This window comes from Mesoplodon mirus (genome assembly GCF_964341445.2).
Source record: "Mesoplodon mirus genome assembly, chromosome: 7".
NCBI lineage: Eukaryota > Metazoa > Chordata > Mammalia > Artiodactyla > Ziphiidae > Mesoplodon > Mesoplodon mirus.
This window is the reverse complement of record NC_138983.1, coordinates 7,378,756-7,402,682: the sequence shown is the minus strand read 5'-3', so window position 1 is coordinate 7,402,682 and position 23,927 is coordinate 7,378,756. Positions and strand designations below refer to the sequence as shown.

Here is a 23,927-nt window from a genome sequence, read left to right as displayed (position 1 = left end):
TCTTTCTTCCGCTCCGTCTTTTTCCTGGTAGTGAACAAAGAATGTTGCCCTCCTGGACCTCTGTGCAGAGAAGGCAGAGCGTCTGTCACACTGGGTTCCGCCCAGCCCCAGCCCCGATCCTCCTAAGGCTGCTCCCAAGGCCCCCGCAGCCTCTGTGCTGAGGAGGTGCCGGGCTCGGGCCACGGAGCGAGCAGCTGGCTGTGGGCCGGGCCAGCCCGCTGTGGTCCCAGCCTGACCCCTCTATCGGGAGGAGGCGGCCTCCCAGAGCTGCGCCAGAGCTGTATTCCCTGGCGCTGGCTCAGCCGAGTCACCAGCAGCCTGGGGCTCACCTCTAGCCCAGAACACTTGGAAGGCCAGGCCTTCCAGGATCCCCAACACGTCCCCGCACCTGTGTGTCCTGGCATCTGGGGAGGGGCTGTCGCTGGCTGAAGGTGGAGTGGGTTCCTGCCCTAAGCTGGCGGCCCTCCTGCCTCACACGCCAAAGCCAAGGCTGGAAACCTGCAGCTGTCAGGCCGAGGGAGCAGCCCGTGCCGATGCCTTGAGTCAGAGATAAATAGGTAACCTAACAGTGTCCAACCTTTGCCTTCCTCCTCTGATGGTGAAGTGGAATCAACAACAGATCGGACTGGGCTTGGGTAAAACTGGTCTCCCTCTGAAAACAAGCAGTTGCTGCTTTGTTTCATTCGTTTTATAAGCGCCTCCTCTGAAGGCAGGAATTGGAAACAAGCCCCAGCTTGGGGAGCTGATTTTCCCTCCCCAGGATCCCCCACACAGGAAGCATCCAGCCACAGTCAAAGGGCCACTGTGACTTAGCAGCCTCGGGATGTGGCATTGTTGGAGCCTGGGCCCCTCTTCCACAACCTGATAGAGTTGCCGCAGTTCGAGAATATCATTTGTATTTCTATCAAGCCACATGTCAGCTAAAAACCCACCCCTCCGTGCCTTGGAAAACCCTTGCCTGGGAAGATTACAAGCCTTTGGCCACAATAGACAAGGCTCCTCCCTTACCTTTTGAGCCCATGTGTGGTTCCTTGAGTGTCACGGCTCTGGCAATTTTTCTTCTGTTGCTGCTGAAGCAGCCTTGTGGGGAATGGTAATGTCTTGGTGCCCATTTGTCAAGGATGATCCAGAGGCCCCAGTGGGATGGAGCAGTTTACAGAGGGGAGAAAAGACCTGTATCCTGGTGGGAGGGAGGCGTGTGCAGGGCAGGCAGGCGGTGGTGTGCGGCTTCCCGGGAAAGAAAGCTGGTGCTCCGCGTGAATGGGAGCAAGAGCCCGTTGCCTGGATACAAGTCGCGGGACTGTTGGCAACGCTCTGGGAGGACCCAAGCGGGCATTTAAAACACACAAAGCAGGATGAGAACCCCAGATTGCAGACAGGTCTGGCGACCTGTGCCCCTCTGACACCAGACGCTTCCCTTTTGCTCTTGGCGGGAAGTCGGTGCCCAGCGACTACCAGCTGACTGCTCCTCGGCCCCTCTTCACCTGGGTCACCAGTTTCCTGAAGCCTCGTCCCACTTGCTCGTGGGGAGATCTCTTCCCCCCTCCCTTCACTGGGGCTCAGGACTCTGAAATAAGGCTCTGGGAGGGGGCACTGGTGACGGGGGTGGAGGAAGTGGAGGAACCTGGCTGGGCCTGGACTCCTGGGATCCACCTCCTTCAGAATCCCCTTTGATGACATCTTCCCTCGTCCTGGTCGTGCCCTGGGTCTTCAAGACACAAGCCCAAGGATGAAGCAGATGGTTCTGAAGAAGCAAAGTCCTGCCCTCTTACCACGTTTGCCTCCCGGGCCTTGATGCCCCAGCCCTGCCCAGCCCTGGCCTCGGTGTTTCCTTTCCCTTCACTCAGGGTCACCTAGCCCGGCTCAGCCCAGCCTTGTGGCTTCCCCTAGTGCTGGGCGTAGCCATTTGGGCTGATTTTTCTCCTCTCTATTTGATACATGCTTCCTTTCCCCCGATCCTGGGGCTCCTGGCTGAGCCACCTGAGAGCCAATTCTGGTTGGACACACATGGCCTCTCCCTCCAGATGGCCCTCTAAGTAGATGTGAAAGGTCCTGACTGACTGGGGTGGGGGTGAGGTAGGGTTTTTTTTTTTTTTTTTTTACATTAAAAAAAAATGTTACTGAGATATAATAATAACACGAATTTCACCTTTTTTTTTTCTTTTTTTTTTTTTTGCCAGCGTGGTCTGTGGGATCTTAGTTCCCAGACCAGGGATTGAACCCGGGCCCCCAGCAGTGGAAATGCGGAGTCCTAAACACTGGACCGCCAGGAAATCCCCAAATTTCACCATGTTAATGTGTATAGATTGTTGAGTGGCTTTTCGTACAGTCACAATGTTGTGCACACATCACTATTTCTAGACTATTTTCATCACCTCAGAAACAAGCCCCATGCCCACTAGCACTCAGTCACCATCTCCACCCCACTCCCAGCCCCTGTCAAACGCTACACTACTTCCTGGCTCTATAGTCGTATACATGGACTCATACAGTACGTAGTCCTTTGTGTCTGGCTTCGTTCACTTAGCGTGTTTTCAGGGTTTGCCCATGTTGTAGCATTGTCGGTGCTTCGTTCCTGTTGAGGACTGAATACTATTCCACGGTACAGATAGACCATATTTCGTTCATCCGTTCGCCAGTGGATGGACATTCGTGTTGTTTCCACTTGGGGGCTGTTACGAGTACTGCTGCTGTAAACACTCTGTACAGGTTTCTGTGTGAACATGTTCTCAATGCTCTTGGGTATATTATATACCCAGGTATGGTAGGGGAAGGGGCTTTAGATGTATGGAAGAAGGGAATGCAAGGGAAGGGAGGGAGAAGAGAAGAAAGAAAAGAAGGAAAGAAAGAAGTGATGGGGGCCTCCCTGGTGGCGCAGTGGTTGAGAGTCCGCCTGCCGATGCAGGGGACACGGGTTCGTGCCCCGGTCTGGGAGGATCCCATATGCCGCGGAGCAGCTGGGCCCGTGAGCCATGGCCGCTGGGCCTGCGCATCCGGAGCCTGTGCTCCGCAACGGGAGAGGCCACAACAGTGAGAGGCCCGCATACCGCAAAAAGAAAAAAAAAAAAAAAAAAAAAAAAAGAAAGAAGTGATGGGCCTGGAACTGTGCTTAGGAGCCAGATGACTCAAGGAGTCTAGACTGCCTTGCTAAGAAGTTTGGATCGATTCTGGTGCCTTGGGGAATCTTTGAAGGCTTCTGAGTCGTGGAAGGACAACATCCAATCTGTGTCTTAGGAAAGGGCTGGCAGTGCCACAAAGGGCAAAGTGAAGCTGGGAGAGGTGGGAGACGGGAGACACTTTCAGAGCCATCAGAGGACAGAGCCCCCCCCCCAGCAGTCTCTCCCTGTTCCTATGGAAACAGTACCCCAGTTCCCCTGTGGAGGAACTGCCTGTCCTCCCCCCACCTCCCTTGCCCAAACCAAACCGCACGTTGCATTTCTCTGGCCTCAGTGATTGGCCAGGTATAGGCACAACCTAAGACATGCCAAACACAATGACTCTAAGGCTTCTGCTGGAGGTGGGAGAAAAGACACCATAAGGGTGGAGCTGCTGCAGCCATCTTGCCACCATGAGGGGAAACGCCTCCTGAGTATGGATCAAACCAGAGGTCAGAGAGCCAGAAGCTGGGGAGAGAGGTCAGCACCAGGCTACAGTGTCCGAGCTCTGGCAAAGTGAGCCTCCTGCTCCCAAACCTAAAGCACAAATACCAACCCCCCTTTGCAACAATGTCTGTGAACCTAGGGAATATTACGCTTAGTGAAATAAGTCAGAGAAAGACAAATACTCTATGTTAGCACCTATATGTGGAATCTAAACAATAAAACAAATGTATATAGCAAAACAGAAACAGACTCAGATACTGAGAACAAACTAGTGCTTACCAGTGGGAGGAGGAAGGAGGAGAAGCAAGATAGGGGTATGGGATTAAGAGATGAAACTACTATATATACAATAGATAAGCAACAAGGATGTAGTGTGCAGCAAAGGGAAATGTAGCCATTGTTTTGTAATCACTTTAAATGGAGTATAATCTATAAAAGTACTGAATGACTATGTTGTACACTTGAAACTAATATTGTAAATCAACTATACTTCCATTTAGAAAACAAAAAGAGAAAGAGCAAATACCACCACCACCATCCGGGTTTTGTTTGTTTGTTTTGGCCATGCTGCCCGGCTTTCGGGATCTTAGTTCCCTGCCCAGGGATTTAACCTAGGCCACGTGGTGAAAGCGCCAAGTCCTAAGCCCTAACCACTGGACCACAAGGGAATTCCCCCCCACACCCCTTTTTTTTTTCTTAAGTTTAAGTTGAGGAGGAGAAAACACAGCTTGGGTAGGAAGGAAAGGGAATTACCATTTCTGAGGACCCACTGTGTGTACTTTGACATAGAGATCACATCTAACCCTCTGGCAGGCTCTAAGAGGTTCAGGATCACCGGCTGAAGTAAGCAATGGGGCTGGGATTTGAACTCCAATCCCTTGTCTCTCCTCTGTGCCATACTGACCACCTTGGCCACCCAGCAAGGACAGACTTCAGAGGAGTCCCAGGGAGCAACCCAGGTGCCTGGGAGCAAGTGGGAGGAGGGGGTGCCTGGGTCTGTTGGGGCAGGTTGGGATGAAGGGGGCACCCAGGTGGGCCCAGCCTCCCAGGACATCAGGGATGACAGATCCGGGCTCTGGTGAGGCGTGAGGATTGGAGGGGTTGATCCAGGGGTCGGGTCGCCTGCGTAGAACTCATTACGCTCAAGAGAACCCGGAGCACTGGGAGTCTGGCCGAGGAGAGGGGAGACCAGAGGGGGAGCTTACACACCTGGCCTCAAAGTCCGGAGGTTGCTGGGGTGGGACTTAATCACCCGCGCTCAGGCATTTGGGCCCCTCTGTCACCCTGGCCTCATCATTCTAGATCTTCTTTCCCTGAGCGGCCAGGCCTATCTATCTCTGCTCCCTCTGGGTCTGCCCTGGAAATGCCAGGGCCCCATGGGCCTCAGGGCTGGTCTGCTCTAGGACCCACTGGGCCCACGGCCAGCTCCAGACTCCCCACCCAGACCCACCCTCCTTCTCCTGTCAGCACGGAACCCGCCTAACAGCTGAGAGCCGTGCAGCTGCCGGGGCCCAGGGCCCCTCGGGGGTCGCGGGGACAGCTGCTGGTCCGTGACCCTGCTGACCCCTGTCCCCGTGCACTGCTCCCTGAGAGCCTGGGCATCTGCCCCGAGCCTGGCGAGGCCCCGCAGAGCCCCATCTCTCCTGCTGGCTCCCGTGGCTCCCAGATCTTCCCAGGGTCTGAGCATTTCTCACTGAGAAAGAGAACTGAAGGCCTGCAGGGCTGAGTCAGCAGGCCCTACCCCCAGGAAAGGGAAGGGGAAGAGCAGGGCGGGCAGAGGCAGTCCCGTAGCAGCCCCTTCCGGCTTCGCTGCTCCAGGAGCTGGAGGAGCCCTGGGCCAGTGTTTGGAAGGCTCAGCCATGCCTGAGTCCTGGGGGGCTGCCCCCGAGGCCCACTTTCCCTTGAGATCTGGAGTCCTCTTCAAATGTTCTTCTTCTTAGCTTAACTTCCAAAATATACAAATAGCTCAAACAACTCAATAACAAAGAAACAAACAACCCAATCAAGAAATGGGCAGAAGACCTAAATAGACATTTCTCCAAAGAAGACATACAGGTGGCCAACAGGCACATGAAAAGATGCTCCACATCACTAATTATTAGAGTAATGCAAATCAAAACTACAATAAGGTATCACCTCACACAGGTCAGAATGGCCATCATTAAAAAGTCTACAAATAACATATGCTGGAGAGGGTGTGGAAAAAAGGAAACCCTCTTACACTGTTGGTGGGAATGTAAGTTGGTGCAGCCACTATGGAGAACAGTATGGAGGTTACTAAAAACAGAACTACCATATGATCCAGCAATCCCACTCCCGGGCATATATTTGGACAAAACGATAATTCAAAAAGATACATGCACCCTTATGTTCATAGCAGCACTATTTACAATAGCCAAGATATGGAAACAACCTAAATGTCCATCGAAAGATGAATGGATGAAGAAGATGTGGTATATATGTATATATATATATATATATATATATATATATATATATATATATATATGATGGAATACTACTCAGCCATAAAAAAGAATGAAATAATGCCATTTGCAGCAACATGGATGGACCTAGAGATTATCACACTAAGTGAAGGAAGTCAGACAGAGAAAGATAAATACCATATGATATCACTTATATGCGGAATCTAAAACATGACGCAAATGAACTTATCTACGAAACAGAAACAGACTCACAGACATAGAGAGTTGACTTGTGGTTGCCAAGGGGAAGGGAGGTGGGGGAGGGATGGATTGGGAGTTTGAGATTAGCAGATGCAAACCATTATATATATATATGTATAACTGAATTGCTTTGCTGTACACCAGAAAGTAACACAACACTGTAAATTAACTATACTTCAGTAAAATAAATTAAAAACAAAATAAATGAACAAAGAAACCCCAAATGTTCTGACCTTAGAATATTTCCAGTCACAGTGGTTTACCTCTGGGGATGGGTGTTGGAGAACCAGGGGTCAGGGCTCGGAGAATTATTTGTCGTGTCCATTCTCACATCCTGTTTGACATCTTTTGCCATGTGCATGGATTATTTTAAAAGAAAGAAAAAATGATGTGTGTGTGTGTGTGTGTGTATACGCACAACTCTCTTGCCCCTCTGCTCCGCAATGCCGCTCCCTGAGGGCAGGGACCCTGTCCCATCCCTGTAGAGTGCCTGGCGCACAGTAGGCCCACAAGAGATACCTGCTGAAGGGATGCCTTGTCATGAAACATCCACCTGGGCCCCAGCCCATCAGTTCCCACGCCTGTTCCCACGCCTGCTCCTGTTCGCAGACACTTGCAGTGGTGCCGGCTCTGTGTGGGGATCTCTTCTCAGCATCGGGATGCAGACGTGTACCACCAAATGGACAGAATTCCTGCTCCGCCTAGAGGGGGCGCCAGGGAAACACCGAGAGCCACTGTGCCTCCAACAGAGGTAGCCCACTCCAGGGTCTTTTTTTTTTTAGCTGCATTGGGTCTTTGTTGCTGCATGCAGGCTTTCTCTTGTTGCGGAGCACGGGCTCTAGGCGCACAGGCTTCAGTAGTTGCAACACGTAGGCTCAGTAGTTGTGGCTCTCGCTCTCTAGAGCGCAGGCTCAGTAGTTGTGGCGCCCGGGCTTCGTTGCTCCACGGCATGTGGGATCTTCCCAGACCAGGGCTGGAACCCTTGTCCCCTGCACTGGCAGGTGGATTCTTAATCACTGCACCACAAGGGAAGTCTCAACTCCAGGCTCTTTTACTTCCTAAACGCTTGTCTCCTATTTGCCCCCTGTTTGCTACCCATGGTACCCTGCCCTTCATTCATTCATTTATTCATTCATTCACATTCATTGGCATCCACTCTGGGGAGGCAACAGTGGTTACAGTCCAGTGGGGGATGGACATGAATCAGATGACGATGGCTCAGAGAGGACCGTGGTCTGGAGTTTCTCTGAGTGAACTCGACATCGATTGGGGTCCGGAATGCTTCCCCGAGGGGAGATACCATGGCTGAGACCTGCAGGAATCACAGGAGGCGGCCAGTGAAGGGAAGAGCCGTGTAAGGAGCCCGTCCTGGAGGCTGGGTGTGCTCAAGGCCGGACAAGAGGGAGCCGAGAGGTGGCTTGAGGCTGGAGGCCAGCAGGGTCCCTGACCAGGGTTTGTGGCCACTGAAGCATGTGAGCAGGGGCGTGTGGCCATCAGGTTGGTGTTTTGCATCAGTCACGATGTGGGGTGGAGAGTGAGCAGGGCCCCTGCTGGGATCCTCCATCTCCCTTGGTGGCGCCACTGTCCTCCCTTTCCTCCCTGCCCCCGCTCATCACCCAAGTCACCACGCTGGACCGGCCTGACCCCGGTCCTTCTTCCCTGGCCACTGTGGCCCATCTGTCACCAAATTCCAATCTTTCGACCTCATCATCTCCAGCACCGTCTTTCACACCACAGCTCAGAGCCAAGTTCCGTCTCTCTCCTGATCCATCCACCCCAAAGTGGCATCTGCCTCCAATCAGGCTTCCCTCCACGTCCCCTTCTCTGAATCAACCCTCTTAAGCATAATTCTCTAATTCCTTTTCCAGTTCATGGAAAAGCAAATAGAAATGGCTCTGAAGCCTATGAAAAATGGCCAAACTCACTTATAAGAGAAACACAGATTAAAGCCACACTGAGGCTCCTTTGTCTTTAGTTAGTGTTTACCTACCAGAGAGACACAAATCAAAAAGGCTGAGAACCAGTTGCCAGTGAGGCTGAGGAGAAATGGGCCCTGTGGTCCCTATGGGGGCCTGGACCTGGCACATCACCTGAGAAAGACAAGTGGACAGAGCTGACCAAATGACAACAGCGAGTGTCCTGTGACCACCAAGTCCCTATGAACTTATTCTTCAGCTGTGCTCACACGAGTGTGAAACAGCATCTGTGCAAGATGACACATGGCAGTACTGCTTGTCACAGGAAAGGGCTGGGGACAACCTAAATGTCCATCAACTGAGGCCATGGGGGTGGCTGCTGGGCTGAAAGGCCCTTGTCCAGAACAGAGGGAGTGGAGAGGGGGCTTGAGGCTAGAGAGGCCATAATTTGCATAAATTATGGTACACCCCATGTGAAATACTACGCAGCTGTGAGAAAATGAAACTGACAATATACTCTGAACTGACGTGAAGTGGTCATAGATAAAACGTCAACTGAAGAAAGGAAGGTGCCGGACAATGTGAATAGCAGAGGCTCAATAAAATGTGGCTTCCCATGGCTCCTGCAGAGCCACCCCCATCGCCCCAGGCGGGGGGGCCTGTCCTCCCCCCACTCCCACCAAGGTCTGCCGTACTTTATGGCTCTACTTGTCTAAATATTGCCATTTGTGTAAAAAAGATGGGTGGGGCTTTGCTGTGTGCAGAGTGTCTCTAGAAGTGTTTACAAGAAACATAACACTGGTTGTTTGTGGAGAGGAGAACTGGGGAATAGGGGTAAGAGGGAGATGTTTTGTCTCTTGTGATTTCTTCTTTTATACTTTTATTTATTTGGCAGCTTCAGGTCTTTAGTTGCAGCACACGGGATCTTCGTCGCGACACGCAGGATCTTTAGATGTGGCGCGCGGGCTCTTCGGCCTGCTGTGATTTCTAAATTGTGAACCACACGAAAGCATTATCATGTCAAAAAGATAATTTAAATGAAAAAAATGCAATTCCAGTCATGTCGCACTTCTGCACAGATCCTTGATTCCCTCCCACAGCATTCGGCAGCTATCGTGAGCTATTGTCTGCTTTTAATTATTCTTTAATGGGCAAGTGACAGAAACCCAATTCCAACAGGACTAAACAAAAAATGTAAGTTGTTGGTTCATATAATGGATGTCTGATTCAGGCATGGCTGGATCCAGAAGCACAAGCAATGTTATTGAGAGTCATTCTCTTGGCTCCGCTTTTCTCTGTGCTGGCTTTATTCTCGGACAAGCTCTTCCGTGAGTTGACAGCCCTGAGTTGACATCTTGGCATCTGTCACCCTAATAGTCAACGCAAGTTCCCAGGCTGAAGCCCACTGTTGACGTGCCCATCCCTAAACCATCCCGATGACTCAGATTGGGTAGGCTGGGGCCTCAGACCCACTTTTAGAGCTTGGAGGCAAGGTCAATCATACTGGAGACTCTGGAAAATTGAGGGGTGGTAGGAAGAATAAGAGGAATGGGAGCTGGGCAAGGAAAATGGTGCTCGTCCACTACCCTCTTGGTCTTTCCCCCTCTCCTACGCCATGGTCTGCTGGACATATGTATCTTGTTTCCCGCTCACACCATGCATCTACTTGCACTCCTTCTGGCCTTTGCCTCTGCCTCTGCCTGCTCCCCCTGAAATATCCTTTCCTTTCTCTGCCTGGCAAATTCCTACTCATCCATTAATACCCTGCTCAAATATCACCTCCTCCTGAAGCCTTCCTAACTCTTCCATCTGTTTCCCCACCTCTAACAGAACAAATCCTTCTTACTGCTGTTCTTTTTGGTTCTTCACTCAATCCATAGTCGCTCATTGAGCCTCATCTGTGCTGCCTGGGATAGAAAGAGGAAAATCAGAATTGGCCTCTGCTTTCAAGGACCGTCATTTTATGGCACAGAATATGCTGTTTTAGAATTGGTTATTTGTTTTACTCAGGGTATCTGTTCTCTGAGGGCTGGGCCCAGCCTTGACCACCTGTGTCTTCTCCAGTCAGCACAGCTCTAGGCACAAGGTAGATGCAAATGAGTTTTCAAAATGAATAATGACAAGGTGCCTTGAAGGGGTGGGAAGTGTTGAAAACAATCCCTGCTAACTCTGTGTTCCCCAGGCCAAAAGACAGCCATGTGGCTTGGATGCTCCCAGAGGCCTCTGGGAGGAAGTGCCTCAGTCCCTGCTAGGACAGGGCTGTCACCACTCTGGAAACCCCCATGGCCCTGGGCCTGGGGCCAAAAATCCAGACCCAAAGGAAAGTCCCCCAGTAAGGCCCTGCCACCCAACTACCAAGGAGGGGTCCAAGGCAGAGGCAGAAGCTGGGGGTAGCTTCAAAGGGACTCTCATCTCGAATCCCAGCCTCTGCCGGGTCAGAGTTCTATGAAGGCAAGTGAAAAGCGAGGAGGGCAGGGCTGGAGTTGGCAGGAGCCCAGGGGAGGAAGGAAACAAGAAACAATCAAGGAAAAATCCAAACCAGGCCTGGGGTTGGCTCAGGCCACGGAGCCCCGCAGGCTGAGCTCAGGCTGGGGCGGAGGAGGCTTCCTAGGGGTGGACGGAGCTCCTGCCCTGCTCCCTGTCTCCCTGTGGCAGGGGATCGGGGTGGAGGGGGCTGAGGCCCTTCCAGAGACCTTGTCTCCTCGCACTGCCCCCTAGACGCCTCCAAGAGTATCACCACCCTTCCCTTGTGACTCCCTGCTCTCAGATCTGTCCCCAGACTCCTGGTCCCCCTCATCCCACCTGCCTCCCTAGGTCCCCGGGTGGGTGGGGCCGAGGAGAGCTGGCTCTGGCCTGGGAGTCCTACCCCTCCGGCTCAGTTCCTCCGTTCTTCCAGGCTAACCTCGGAGAAGGGGGCCTTGGACTCTATCTCCCAGGGCCTTTGGGGGCTGGGGCTGTTGACGTGGGTGATTTTCAGGAAGAAGAGGCTGGGCGGGGAAGGAAGGGCTGAGTCAGTCCCTGTGTGGTGATTACAGGTCCTGTGTGGGGGGGGAGTAGCTGTGGGACTGGGGGGCAGAGGGGTGGGGACTAGGCCTATCTCAGGATCAAGGCGAGGCTCCAGGCTGAGAAGGAATTTGCATACCGCATTCGGGGCTTTTTAAAAAAAATTTTTGGCTGTGCCGCACAGCATGTGGGATCTTAGTTCCCGACCAGGGATCGAACTCATACTCCCTGCATTGCAGGCACAGAGTCTTAACCCCTGGACCTCCAGGGAAGCCCCATGGGGCATTGCTCCACCCAGGCTTCCTTGCCTCTTACCTGTCCTGAATGTCCCTCAGGGTCCTACCCCCTCAGACACCAGGGTGTCCAGGAGTCCTTCCAGCAAGAATAGTCCAGGCCCCGGCTGGGGCAGCAGACCCTCAGTGAGGCTGGGCAGCGGGCACTTGGCCTGAGTGTCTACTGGGTCAGAAATGCAGGACACCCTGGCCCTCCCATGGTTCAGGATCCCAGCCTCACCATCCATACTTGGGCCTTTACACACTGCCTGAGAAGTTGCATAAAAAAGCCAGTTTCAGTCAATGAAATCCTGTTTTATAAATGCTCATTAACTGCAGGGCTGCCATGGCAACACTGGGAGTATCTGCAAAGATCCTGTCCATTCAGCAGAGCTGAGAGCTGCCAGCAGCTGGATCCCCAGGGATTCCTCAGGCCCCAGCCAAGTGACATGACTGCATCTGTGAATGGGGGGAATGAACCACCTACCTGAGTGCTTGTAAAGCACAGAACCCAGTGCCCGGCACAAAGTGGGCCTTGAATGTAGCTTTGTGGGGGCCGGATCTCTGGCTGATGGCAGGAGAGCAGCACAGGGAGCCGGCACTGGGCAGAACCACGTCACAGCCAGGTGGGCTTAAAACAGTCCCCAGAGCGCGGTTCCTGTGGCTTTGGGTCCTGGTTGGGAGGATGGCTAGTTGCTGAGGGAGGGGTCCGGGGGTTGGGTCAGGCTTGGGGGCCAAACCTGCTGCTCTCTATCCATCCCCCAATGCTCCCCAACTGCACACACACACACACACACACACACCAGAACCTCTCCAAAGTGCTCTGGAGTTCGTTCCTGGCTTTGAGTGACCTTGGATGAGGGTCTTTGCCTCTGCAAGCTTTCATCCCTGTAACTTTGTTTTGCCACCAGCCCTGAATGGAGCTCCTGACCTTCCCCGAGCCCCTTCCTCCAATGGAGGACGCTCAGCTGATGGGCAGGGCTGTGCCTCAGCCTCACTCTTGCAGGCTCAAGGGAGTCATTATTAGAGTCATCTATGCATCATTAGACTCATTCCAGGTCAGGTGGCAAGGCCAGTTGCCACCCCCCAAAGCTCCTGTTATGTTTCCATGAAACTCCTGCCTGCGGGGACTGTGTGTTCCCATCAACAATACACGCGCAAGTCCCTTATCTTGCTTGGGACTCATGTAACTCCCATTTTACAGGCAAGAAGGTTCAGAAAGGGACCGTCCTTTCTTCGTCTGTGGCCACAGAGCAAGTCAGCAGCACAGCCAGCTCAGAACCTGGGTCTGTGGCTCAGAAGCAGTGCTCAGGGCCTGGCACCTAGCTGTCCCCCTACCTGGCTGTGTGTGGGAAGGAAGGCAGGGTGGAGGTGACAATGGCTGGGTGAGAAGACTGAGTGGGGACGAGGGCCCAGAGCCAGCATGTCTTGCCACTTTCAGGCTAAGTAGATCACTGTCACGGCCCGAGCTTCGGTTTCCATTTCTGTAAAGGGGGATAGTGACGCTGGCTCTGCCAACCTTGCTGGGCTCTCAGAGGATTTGAGGAGCTCAGGGGCAAGAGGCACTTGGTAAAGGGCACAGGCAAGCCTGGGTGGGTGGATGCTTGGCAGAGCCTGGGTGGCAGGAAGGGAGAGAGGTACAATACTTATCCATACACACGACAGTTTGGCCCAGGGCCCCATTCCTCCACTGTCCAGGCCTCAGTTTTCCTCCGAGCCACCAGGCCAGTCCTGGCAGAATCCACCTGACTGATGCTCCCCCGGGAGTTAAAGGAGGGGCCTGGAAGGCTCAAGGTGAAAACCTGAAACTTCCCTGTATTAGTTTTCTATTGCTGCTGTAACAAATCACCACAAACTTGGGGGCTTAAAACAACACAAATTTATTAACTTACGGTTCTGTTGATTTGAAGTCCAACATGGGTCTAAAATCAAGCGGTCAGCTGGGCCATGTTCCTTCTGGAGGTTCTGGAGGAGAATCTGTTTCCTTGACTTTTCCAGCTTCTAGAGGCTACCCACATGCCTTTGTTTGTGGCCCCTTCCTCCATCTTCAAAAGCAGCAAACAGCATTTCTGTGTCATCACATCTCTTTCTCTGACTCTCCTGTCTCCCTCTTCCACTTTGTGTGTGTGTGTGTGTGTGTGTGTGTGTGTGTGTGTGTGTGTGTGTTACGCGGGCCTCTCACTGCTGTGGCCTCTCCCGTTGCGGAGCACAGGCTCCGGACGCGCAGGCTCAGCGGCCATGGCTCATGGGCCCAACTGCTCCGCGGCATGTGGGATCCTCCCGGACCGGAGCACGAACCCACGTCCCCTGCATGGGCAGGCGGACTCCCAACTAACCACTGTGCCACTAGGGAAGCCCCATCCCTCTTCCACTTTTAAGGACCATCATGATTACATTGGGCCCACCCAGATAATTCAGGATAATCTCTCTATTTTAAAGTCAGTTGATTAGTAACTGTAATTCCATTGGCAACCTTAATTATTCTTTGCTGTGTAACGAAATATATTCACAGGTTCCAGAGACTGGGACATGGACATCTTTAGGAAGGGGCCATTTGCCTACTCCACTCCCCTTCTCCCCATCTTTCCCTCCCTTCTGACTTGGCTGATCCCCACCTCCACCCCCAGCATCCTTCCCTCCTTCAGGATGCCTTCCTGACCCCCTCTCCCTAAGAGTCCCTCCCACATTTACAGTATGGAAGTTTTCATCATCCTGGTCACATTGTACGGTCACAGCTGTCACCCTCCAGAAAGCAAGGTCCCCTCACCTCATTACCATCCCCCCTTCCTTCGCCCCACTCTTCTTAGCACTTTCTCCCTCAGAAGGGTATCACAGTCTACTTGGGGACTTGGGTTTCCTCCATTTCCCTTCATTGGACAGTAGGTCTCAGTCCGGAGGGGGCTGCATCCCCAGCGACAAGAACAGCTCCTGGCACCTATAGATGCGCAAGTATCTGCTGAATCACTGAAAGGAGCAAGGGCAGAGTTCCCTTCAGTCTATCTCCAGCTCCTGTGTAGGGTCTGCCCTTCAGTAAATGTTGCTCGTACTGAATGAATGAAAGAATGAATGAACCAACCAGCCAGCCAATCAACTAATGTTGGAATGAGTCTAAGTACGGGTCCCACCCCAGCCCCGGAAGCCACTTAGCCTGACAGCAAATACGGGCATGGCCCGGCCACTCCGCCCGCACACACCCTCAATGCCCTCTTTTCTAAGGGGCGGCAAACTCCTGAAAGCTCTCGGAAGTCTGTAATATTTTAACATAGGCGCCTCTAAGGCCTCATTCATTTCCTTAGTAGTCACTGAATACACTTGTGCGGGCGCCTCCCCGGACCTGGCCCTCCTAGAACCGAGAGTTTTGGGTCCGACGGGCACAGCCAAAGTCCGCGGAGTCCAGCCCGGGCACCCGACGCCGCCTGGCCCGCAGCCGCCCGAGCTTGGACTGGACCCCCGGGCCAGCGCGGCTGCTGGACCCCCGCGCTGCGCCTCCAAAGGGGGAGCCCAGGCGGCCCAGGGAGTAGGGCGAGGCTGTGGGCGGGGCCTGGTTGGGGCGGCCCCGGCATTGGCTCCGCGGCAGGGGGCGGGGCTTTAGGGGCCACTGTCAGCACTGTAAGTTCACAGACCAGGTCTGTCCCATCGCCGCGCGGTCCAGCTCCTGAGCTTTCGCCGCCCGCCGGTCAGTCGCTTGAACGGGCTCAAGGTGAGTTCAGGCCGGGACTCTGCGGCCCGACAGCGGCTCCTAGGAAGGCCCATCTTTGAGGCGCCCCATCCCAGCTCGCGCCCCGGCCCCCGACTCACCTCCACGTAGATCCTTTCCCGGGTGCCTCGGGCTGCACCATGTTTCCCGCCCGCGCCTTGGTCCCGGCGGCCACGCCCGCTTCCCCCTCAGCCTGCGGGGCGCCGCGCATCTCGAACCTGAACTCCCGGTCCAGCCCTCCACACTGCGCCAGAGCCCCCGCCCCCCACCCCGGGACCCGGGAGTGCCCTCCCGCCGCCATCCCCGCCCGGGCTCAGGGTCGTATTTTTAGTCGATGGTGAGGTGTCCTCCTATCTTTAGCCGTGGCCGCGAGTGTCCTGAAACGGATCCGGACTGCGCTGGGCTGCACTCGGGCAGAGGGCTGGGAGGGGTCGGCGCCGGAACCCGAGCTGGGGCTGAGGAGCCGGACCCACGGGAGCCAGGGGCGGGGGCTGCACGCCAGAGCTCTGGCCCTGAGCCGAGCGGACACTCGGACATCGCCCAGGCCGGAAAGCACGGGGGAGGCTCCTCCCTGAGTTTGGATACCCGGGCAGGGTCCCGGATCTCTCCCTTTTCCCCGCTTTGTCGGGTTGTGACACCAGAACCCCCCAAGAGAAGAAGATCCTGCAGACAATCCTCACCTGGTCCGTCAACGTGCGGCTCCTTGGGGGACGCTCGCCTGGAGCAGGAGACGCTCTGGAGACCCGGGTGCGCGCCGGGAACCCCTCCGGGACGAGGGGCAGTAGAGGGAGAGCGCGCGCCACCTAGTGGCCGCGGAGCCGAGCGCCGCTCCGCACAGCGACGCTGGGAGACCCCGCTGCCAGCGAGGGGGACTACACGCAGGCAGGCTAAGTCCTGGCCTGCAGGCGGAGGCGGACCCCTCCGCTCGGGGGCTGTTCATTTTTGGTCTTGTTTGAAGCACTGTCCCCGGAGAACCAAAATGCTTGAGGAAGGCCCTACAGCTATTTGCTGAATAAATATCGGGGCTGACAGTGACCCGCTAACCCTGTCTTTGTACATCGGCGCTCTCTCTCACTTGCAGTATGGCAGTAGGGTCTCCAGTAGCCCCCTGGTAATGGCTTTATTGTCATCCCATTTCATAGACGAGGAAGGTGAGGCCCAGAGAGGAAAGGTGTCTTCCCAAGGTTAGGGTGAGTTCCAGGTAGAGATGGGTTCAAGGTCAGAGGCCTGCTTTTTGAACACTCCTGGTGGAGAGTGGCCTAGTATTCCTTGTGACAGGAGGGGTTCTGCATCCAGGAAGTCATCTTCTCTAAAGGAGGCCCCAGGCTCCTTCCAGAGCAAGCCCACAGAGCTGGGATGTCTCCCATCTGCTCCTCCCAAAGCTGCAGGAAGCCCCCCGTCCCAGGCCCCCAGAGCCTTGTCCTAATAGAGAACTCATTCTCATATGTCTGGACGCTTGCAAATTGAGAGAGGGGGCCAACCAAGAGGTAGGACTTAAATGGAGGAGGCCTGGGGACCCGGTGGCCCCAGCCCAGGTGGGAGCCTATTTCTCTCCTGCTCCCCAAGCAGTTCACAGAGGTTGACACGGCCCACTGCATCGGAGCCACTGGGACCCAGCTACGTACTAGTGCCCACTCTTCCTCTTACTAGCTGGGTGACCTCAGCAAAGTTGCTTAACGTCTCTGAGTTTCAGCTTCTGCCTCTGTAAAGGCCAGTAATGACACCCACCGTGCTGTGCCTGGGACGTTAAAATGGAAACCATGCAAGGGTAGCTGGAGCCTGGTGTCTTGTAGTTGCCAAATCTGAATACTTGGGGCTTGACGGTTGCAATTCCCAGCTCTCCCCTGGTGGTTGAGGCTGGCCCAACCCTTCCCCCCAGCCTCAGTTCTCCCCACATCTGGAATTGGGTGGGTACATCTGGCTCAGAGCAAGAGAGCTGTCAGGGACGCCGGATTTGTTGTGGAAACATTCAGGCTGTCTTGGCACCCCTGAATGATGGGAGGGAACTGGCCCAAGTTCTGGGCAGATCCCATCAGTTAGCCCCCCTCCCCGTGAGTGAAAAAGAAGGAAAAGCTACCCCAAGACTTCTCCTGCCAAGGGGACAGATAGGATGTGTGTCAGCATGCCCCCAGGCCTGGCATGGTGGGCACAGATAAATGTTTGTTAGATAAAGGAGTGATGGGAGTCCAAGACTTCAACTTCAGAGCACTCCCTGCCTCCCTCTCCCTCTCTCCAGCTCCTTCCAAGCTTAGCTGGAATTCTGCCATGGGAGAGTCATTCCTTTGTTTCCTATTAAGCTGCAGGTGCTCTGGGAGGGGCAAGATGTCGGGTCTCTGTGGCTCAGCTCGACTGACCCAGGGTGTCCGGTCCTGGGGTGGGGTTTCCTGAGTAAGGGCCTGGTCTGGGGGTGGGTGTGGCTGGGACTCAGCCTCTCCTGCATCCTCCTTCCTCCTTCCTGCTCCCTCCTGTCAGTTCCCTCACACTTCCCTCGCCCTGCCAGGCCTGGCCCTGGGTGAAGAATGGGGCAGAGGAACTGGCAGAGGCCTCCCTGCTGCTGCTCGGTGCTTCCCCAGTGATTTCCCACCTGCTCAGCCCCTGTTGGCCTGGGGAGAGTGGGCTCATCTAGTTACCTGCTGGGTGACCTTGGACAAGCTTCTTTGCCTTCCCTGCTCTGATTCTACACATCAGGCCAATCCCCCACTGTGGGAACTAGAGGAAGTGCTTGCTCCGCTTCCTTTTTCTGTCAAACCTGCACGACACCCTTCCAGAGTGTATTTACTTTTTCCACATTTAAAATATCTTTATTTTTTCTGACTACATGAATAATACGTGCTCATAAATAATACATGCTTCTTATTAAGAATTTGAGCTTATAGGGCTTCCCTGGTGGTGCAGTGGTTGAGAATCTGCCTGCCAATGCAGGGGACACCGGTTCGAGCCCTGGTCTGGGAAGTTCCCACATGCCGTGGAGCGGCTGGGCCAGTGAGCCATGGCCGCTGAGCCTGCGCGTCTGGAGCCTGTGCTCCGCACCAAGAGGGGCCGCGATAGTGAGAAGCCCGCGCATCGCAGTGAAGAGTGGCCCCCACTTGCCTCAACTAGAGAAAGCCCTCGTGCAGAGAAACGAAGACCCAACACAGCCAAAAATAAATAAATAAATAAACAAACAAATAAATAAAGGAGTTCCTTTAAAAAAAATTTTTTTAAAAAGAATTTGAGCTTATAAAAGTATGAACAAGAAAGAGAGGGAAGTCACTTGAAATTCTACCACTTTGAGAGAACCACCATCAACATTTTGGTGACCTTCCTTTCATATTTGGCTTACATATATCGTTTCTTAGTAATGGGCCCCCGATATTAATTTTTTCTGAGGACAACTTTCCTCCCATGTCACAAGCCCCACACCCCATCCCTGCCCTCTACCCCAGTCTAGGTAGCCCATATGACAACCTAGTGCCAGCCTTCTATATTCTTCTCTGTTCCTATATCGAATATAATCCTATGCAGACCTGTATATGTAGGTACACATACATGCATGTTCAGGGAGTGGGGAGGAGAGCTGGTCAATGTTTTCACAAAATGGAATCTTCTAGACTGCATTTTTTCATTTTTCTTCTCTCTCCCTGCAATGCCTTATGGGAATCCCTCCAAAATGTCCGATAGCTCTAATTTTATTTATTTATTTATTTATTTATTTATTTATTTATTTATTTATTTATTTGGTGGCTTGTGGGATCTTAGTTCCCCGACCGGAGATTGAACCCCCGCCACAGCAGTGAAAGCGCCGAGTCCTAACCACTGAACTACCAGGGAGTTCCCTGATAGCTCTAATTTTTTTATTATTATTATTTTTTTTTTTTTTTTAAGATGTTGGGGGTAGGAGTTTATTAATTAATTTATTTATTTTTGCTGTGTTGGGTCTTCGTTTCTGTGCGAGGGCTTTCTCTAGTTGTGGCAAGCGGGGGCCACTCTTCATCGCGGTGCGCGGGCCTCTCACTGTCACCGCCTCTCTTGTTGCAGAGCACAGGCTCCAGACACGCAGGCTCAGTAGCTGTGGCTCATGGGCCCAGTTGCTCCACGGCATGTGGGATCTTCCTAGACCAGGGCTTGAACCCGTGTCCCCTGCCTTGGCAGGCAGATTCTCAACCACTGCGCCACCAGGGAAGCCCCTAGCTCTAATTTTAAAATGGGAATGATAGGAGGGTGGTTGTGATGATTAAATGAGATGTGTGTGCAAAGAACTCAACGAAATTCCAGGCACAGAGCAGAGCTGCCACCCCCTAAATATTTGTATCCCCCATTCCATCTTCCCCTTAGGCGCTGGGGCAGGGAGGAGGGGCAGAAACTACTTTAAGCTTAGGCCCTGCCCATAAGGAACTCCTAACGGAGAGGAGGAGAAAACGAAAGCTCTGAGCAGGTGACCTCACTTCCAGTAGGATGTGATTGGGCCAAATGGGAGGTGTGGGTCGTTAGGCACTGTTGGCTGAACTCCTGCTGTGCCAGGCCTAGGAGGACGAGACAGAGGTTACAAGATCTCAATCCTCCGTCAGGTCGGGAGCTGAGACAAATCTGTGAGACCCCCAGACAATTTGGCACTGGTCATGTCTTGGGCACAGTTGAGTGCAGACCACAGTAATGAGCAGAGCTGGGGATTCAGGGCAAGAGACCAGAGCCAGGGCTTCGTATGTGACTCCAGTCCTGTCGCTTCGGTTCCCCACTTACGGAGGGAGGGGCTTGGCGCTGCTGATCCAGGCCTTGAGGTGCAACAAGCCCGTGAGTGAACACAGGCTTCGGCCAGGAGGGCTCCCCACGGGAGTGCAGCCCCACGTGGGCTCCCAGGGCTGATGAAAGAGACCCAGAAACGAGACGGATGCCTCTGCCTGTGTCCGTCCCTGACTTGTACCCTTGATGTTTCAGCTCCTCAGCCCTGGACCAGAGAGAAGCTGGCGAGGACGAGCCCAGAGAGCACCACTGCCTACGAGCTCTGAGCCTTCCTGCTTCCAGTTTTCAGACGAGTTTTCAACCCTCTTGGGAGAAAGTGATTTTTGTTATCTCGATCCTCTGACTTCATTGATCGTTTATCTTTCTTTTCCAAATTCCTTGAGCCAACTTTGGTCACACCACACGCACTTGGCAAGTGTTTGGTGTCTGGAAACCTCCCTCTAGGGGTTTCTTGAGGGTGGTGAGAGGAGGCAGCGGAGGCCGCGGTCCTGCGAGCAGACTCTCCCGGCCTGGGTGGTGAGGTCGCGATGTCCACCAAGGTGCCCATCTATCTGAAGCGCGGCAGCCGCAAAGGCAAGAAGGAGAAGCTGCGGGACCTGCTGTCCTCAGACATGATCAGCCCGCCACTGGGGGACTTCCGCCACACCATTCACATCGGCAGTGGTGGCGGCAGTGACATGTTCGGTGACATCTCCTTCCTGCAAGGCAAGTTCCACCTCCTGCCGGGGACGGCGGTCGAGGAGGCCGAGGAGGATGGTGGCTTTGAGCTGCCCTTCCAGTTCACGCGCACGGCCACCCTGTATGGGCGGGAGCTCCCTGACGGGCCGTCCCCTCTGCTCAAGAACGCCATCTCCCTCCCGGTCATCGGCGGGCCCCAGGCGCTCACCTTGCCTGCCGCCCAAGCCCCACCCAAACCCCCTCGCCTGCACCTGGAGACCCCTCAGCCTTCCCCACAGCCCTCCCCGCAGGAGGCAGGGAGTGTGGACATCTGGCGGATTCCAGAGGCTGCCTCGGCCCACAGTGGGCTGAGCCCCGAGCCTGGGGCTGAGGAGCCCTTCCTGTCCCACGCCAGCTCCCTGCTCTCCCTGCACGTAGACCTGGGGCCTTCCATCCTGGACGACGTTCTCCAGATCATGGACCAGGACCTGGGCCACCTGCAGATCCCCACATAGGACCCAAGAATGGCCAGGCTGGGGTGAATGCCAGAGGCAGTTGGTGGACACGGCCCTGATCTAGAAGTTGGGGTCCCAAGGTCCCACCTGCGTGGTTGCTGGCCAGTGATTTCTCACTTTGAGCCTTTGTTTCCCTCCCTCCCACCCTCTCCCCGTGGACAGAGTGGCCTCTTTGCTTTCCCCTAAGCCCCACGAGGATATGTGTAGACGTCAGCCCAAAGTGCCCTGTGCCTCTTGGGCCACCCGGACCCCCACCACCAATGGCTCCTCAGACCCCTTGGACTAAGGCTCTGCTGAAATGGACTCTGCTTTTCACCTCCCTCTGCCTCAGCCCCATCAACGCCCTGCTAGGAGGCGGAGGGTGAGGGAAGACGTGGGGCACAGCCAGCTGGATCTTTGGCTCTGTGTCCTTAACTGGGAATATGGCATCAGTGACCCACGTCCCTCCGTCCCACCCCTCCCACATGACCAGGGGATTCTGGTTGCAATAAAACTTGCTGCTGCTGGTACTTGTGCTTGCCGTACCCTGCCCCTAGGCTCCTCTTGAAGTCAGGCCAGGCTCTGGGAGCTGTGGGCTGACCCTGGGGGAGACCCCAGCCCCAGAGGGCCTTGAACAGGGCGGGGCCTGCCTTCTGGAAGATGGTACCTCATTCCTAGCCCATAGTGAGAATGAAGCAGGAACGAACCAAGTGCCAATTGGGGATATTCTGACATTAATTCGGGTGTTTGACAAGAGGCGGCCAAGCACCGGAGTAGGCCAGGAGCTGGCCCTGGGGGCTGGGCTTTGTCAGGGAGGCCCAAGAACCAAGGAATAACCACAGGCCTGGTGCAGTGGAACCAACAGCTTCTCAGGCGTCAGAGGACTGAGGGAGCACACAGGAGGGCGGGCTGGGCCTGGGGCTGAGGGGGATCAGCCTTGCTCATCAGCAGACCCATCTCATCAGCGCTGCTTATTGAGCACCTGCAGTACATCAGGCATGCTCCAAGTGCTGGGGCACCAGACAGATGCAACCTCTGCTCTCCCGGAGCTCACAGTCTAGTGGGGGGAAGGATATCAAATCTGTAAGCAAGTAAATTTCCAACAGTGTTGAACACTATGAAGAAAACACCAAGATCGGTAATGTCTGGGGCAAGGGTGCAGTGGTGTCGTGATTCTGAGCCAAACCTGAGGGCTGACGGACTTATGCTCATGCATAAGCAAAGGCACTGAGGCACCAGAGTGAATGACAGAGAGGATCTGACACGTGGCAAAAAGAGCAAAGGTCTCTGAGTCCAACCTAGCCTTGTGAGGCTCAGTTTCCCCGTCTCTAAAATGCAGTCAGTGATACCTACCTAACAGCCTTGCAGGGTTGTTAAGCAAATCAGGGATAACGTTTATTAGCTTGCACACGGAAGGTATTCAAACATGGTCATGGTGTGAGACATAAAGGAACCCGGGGCTCGGGAAAGGCAGGACTGTGAAGCTGGAAAACTGGGTCGGAGTCGGCTTAGAACAGTTCTGCTTGCAAGACTGAAGCTGAGGCCATGGGAGCTGCTGAAAGAGTTTAAGCAGGAGAGACGTGGGGTCAGACCCAGGTTTTAGAAGGGTCACCAGCCAGGCCGAGTGGGAGACGGACCAAAGATCAAAGAGGAAGGAGCCGTTGCAGGAAGAGGGCTGGCTCCGCGTGGGGACAGTGGGGACCGAGAGGAGGGGAAGGTGCTGGGGTGGGGCTTGGTGTCTGACTGGTACAGACCACGTGGGCAGCTGGAGGCCAATGCCGCCCTCGGTGATCCCCTCTTCCATTCTCTGCTGGTTCTTTTCCATCCTTTTGACCCTACAAATCTCAGACTCCCACCTCACCCCCCGCCTTTTCTACCTCTAGGCAGAGATTTCATACCAGAGGCAGAGGCAGAATTAGACCAGGAGGCATTTTTCTTGACTACACTGATTTTTTTTTTAAAAGGTGATGCGTTTTTTTTTAATTCTGGTAAAACATATATAACACGAAATTTACCATTTTAAAAATTTATTTATTTATTTATTTATTTTTGGCTGTGTTGGGTCTCTGTTGCCGCATGCAGGCTTTCTCTAGTTGCGGCGAAGCACGGGCTCTAGAGCACACGGGCTTAGTTGCTCTGCAGCAGGTGGGATCTTCCCGATCAGGGCTCGAACCCATGTGCCCTGCATTGGCAGGCGGGTTCTTAACCACTGCGCCACCAGACAAGCCCCCATTTCAACCATTTTTAAGCATATGGTTCAGTGGCATTAAGTACATTCACATTATTCTGCAACCATCACCACCATCCATTTCCAGAACTTTTTTCATCTTCCCGAAGTGAAACTCTGTACCCATTAAACACTAACTCCACATTTCCCCACACCCCCTGCCCCGGCCCCTGGCAACCACCCTTCTACTTTATGTGTCCATGCATTTGACTACTCTAGGGAACTGATACAAGTGGAATCATACGGTATTGAGTTTGGGGGTTTGTTTTATTCTTTTGCCTGAGCCTCATGGCTTATGGGGTCTTAGTTCCCAGACCAGGAATTGAACCAGGGCAGTGAAAGCACCGAGTCCTGACCACTGGACCACAGGGAATTCCCTATTTGTCTTTTTGTGACTGCCTTATTTCACTTAGCACGACGTCTTCAAGGTTTATCCGTGCTGTAGCATGTGTTGAAATTTCATTCTTTTTAAAAGCTGAGGACTTCCCTGGTGGCGCAGTGGTTAAGCATCCACCTGCCAATGCAGGAGACACGAGTTTGATCCCTGGTCGAAGATTCCACATGCTGCGGAGCAGCTAAGCCCGTGCGCCACAGCTACTGAGCCTGTGCTCTAGAGCCCGCAAGCCACAACTACTGAAGCCCACGCGCCTAGA

At 54.0% G+C, this 23,927-nt stretch overlaps 1 protein-coding gene across 3 annotated transcripts; it reads left to right on the top strand.

Annotated features, from left to right (window-relative positions):
• Nucleotides 1–14,957: 14,957 nt before the first annotated feature.
• CDC42EP2 (CDC42 effector protein 2) lies at nucleotides 14,958–21,577 on the top strand. 3 transcript variants are annotated; one of them, XM_082628427.1, is made up of 2 exons: nucleotides 14,958–15,180; nucleotides 20,092–21,577. In XM_082628427.1, exon 2 carries the CDS (start codon nucleotides 20,424–20,426, stop codon nucleotides 21,066–21,068), a length of 645 nt encoding a protein of 214 aa, XP_082484553.1. In that variant the 5' UTR covers nucleotides 14,958–15,180; nucleotides 20,092–20,423; the 3' UTR covers nucleotides 21,069–21,577. The 3 variants fall into 3 exon arrangements, 2 of the variants coding, with proteins under 2 accessions (XP_082484553.1, XP_082484554.1); XR_014294727.1 differs by lacking the exon at nucleotides 20,092–21,577 and adding an exon at nucleotides 15,538–15,861 and having other exon boundaries at nucleotides 15,131–15,180; XM_082628428.1 differs by lacking the exon at nucleotides 14,958–15,180 and adding an exon at nucleotides 19,754–19,947.
• Nucleotides 21,578–23,927: the final 2,350 nt, after the last annotated feature.

Coding starts and splice junctions, on each gene's coding strand:
- CDC42EP2 (XM_082628427.1), top strand. CDS start 20,424: ATGTCCACCAAGGTGCCCATCTATCTGAAGCGCGGCAGCCGCAAAGGC.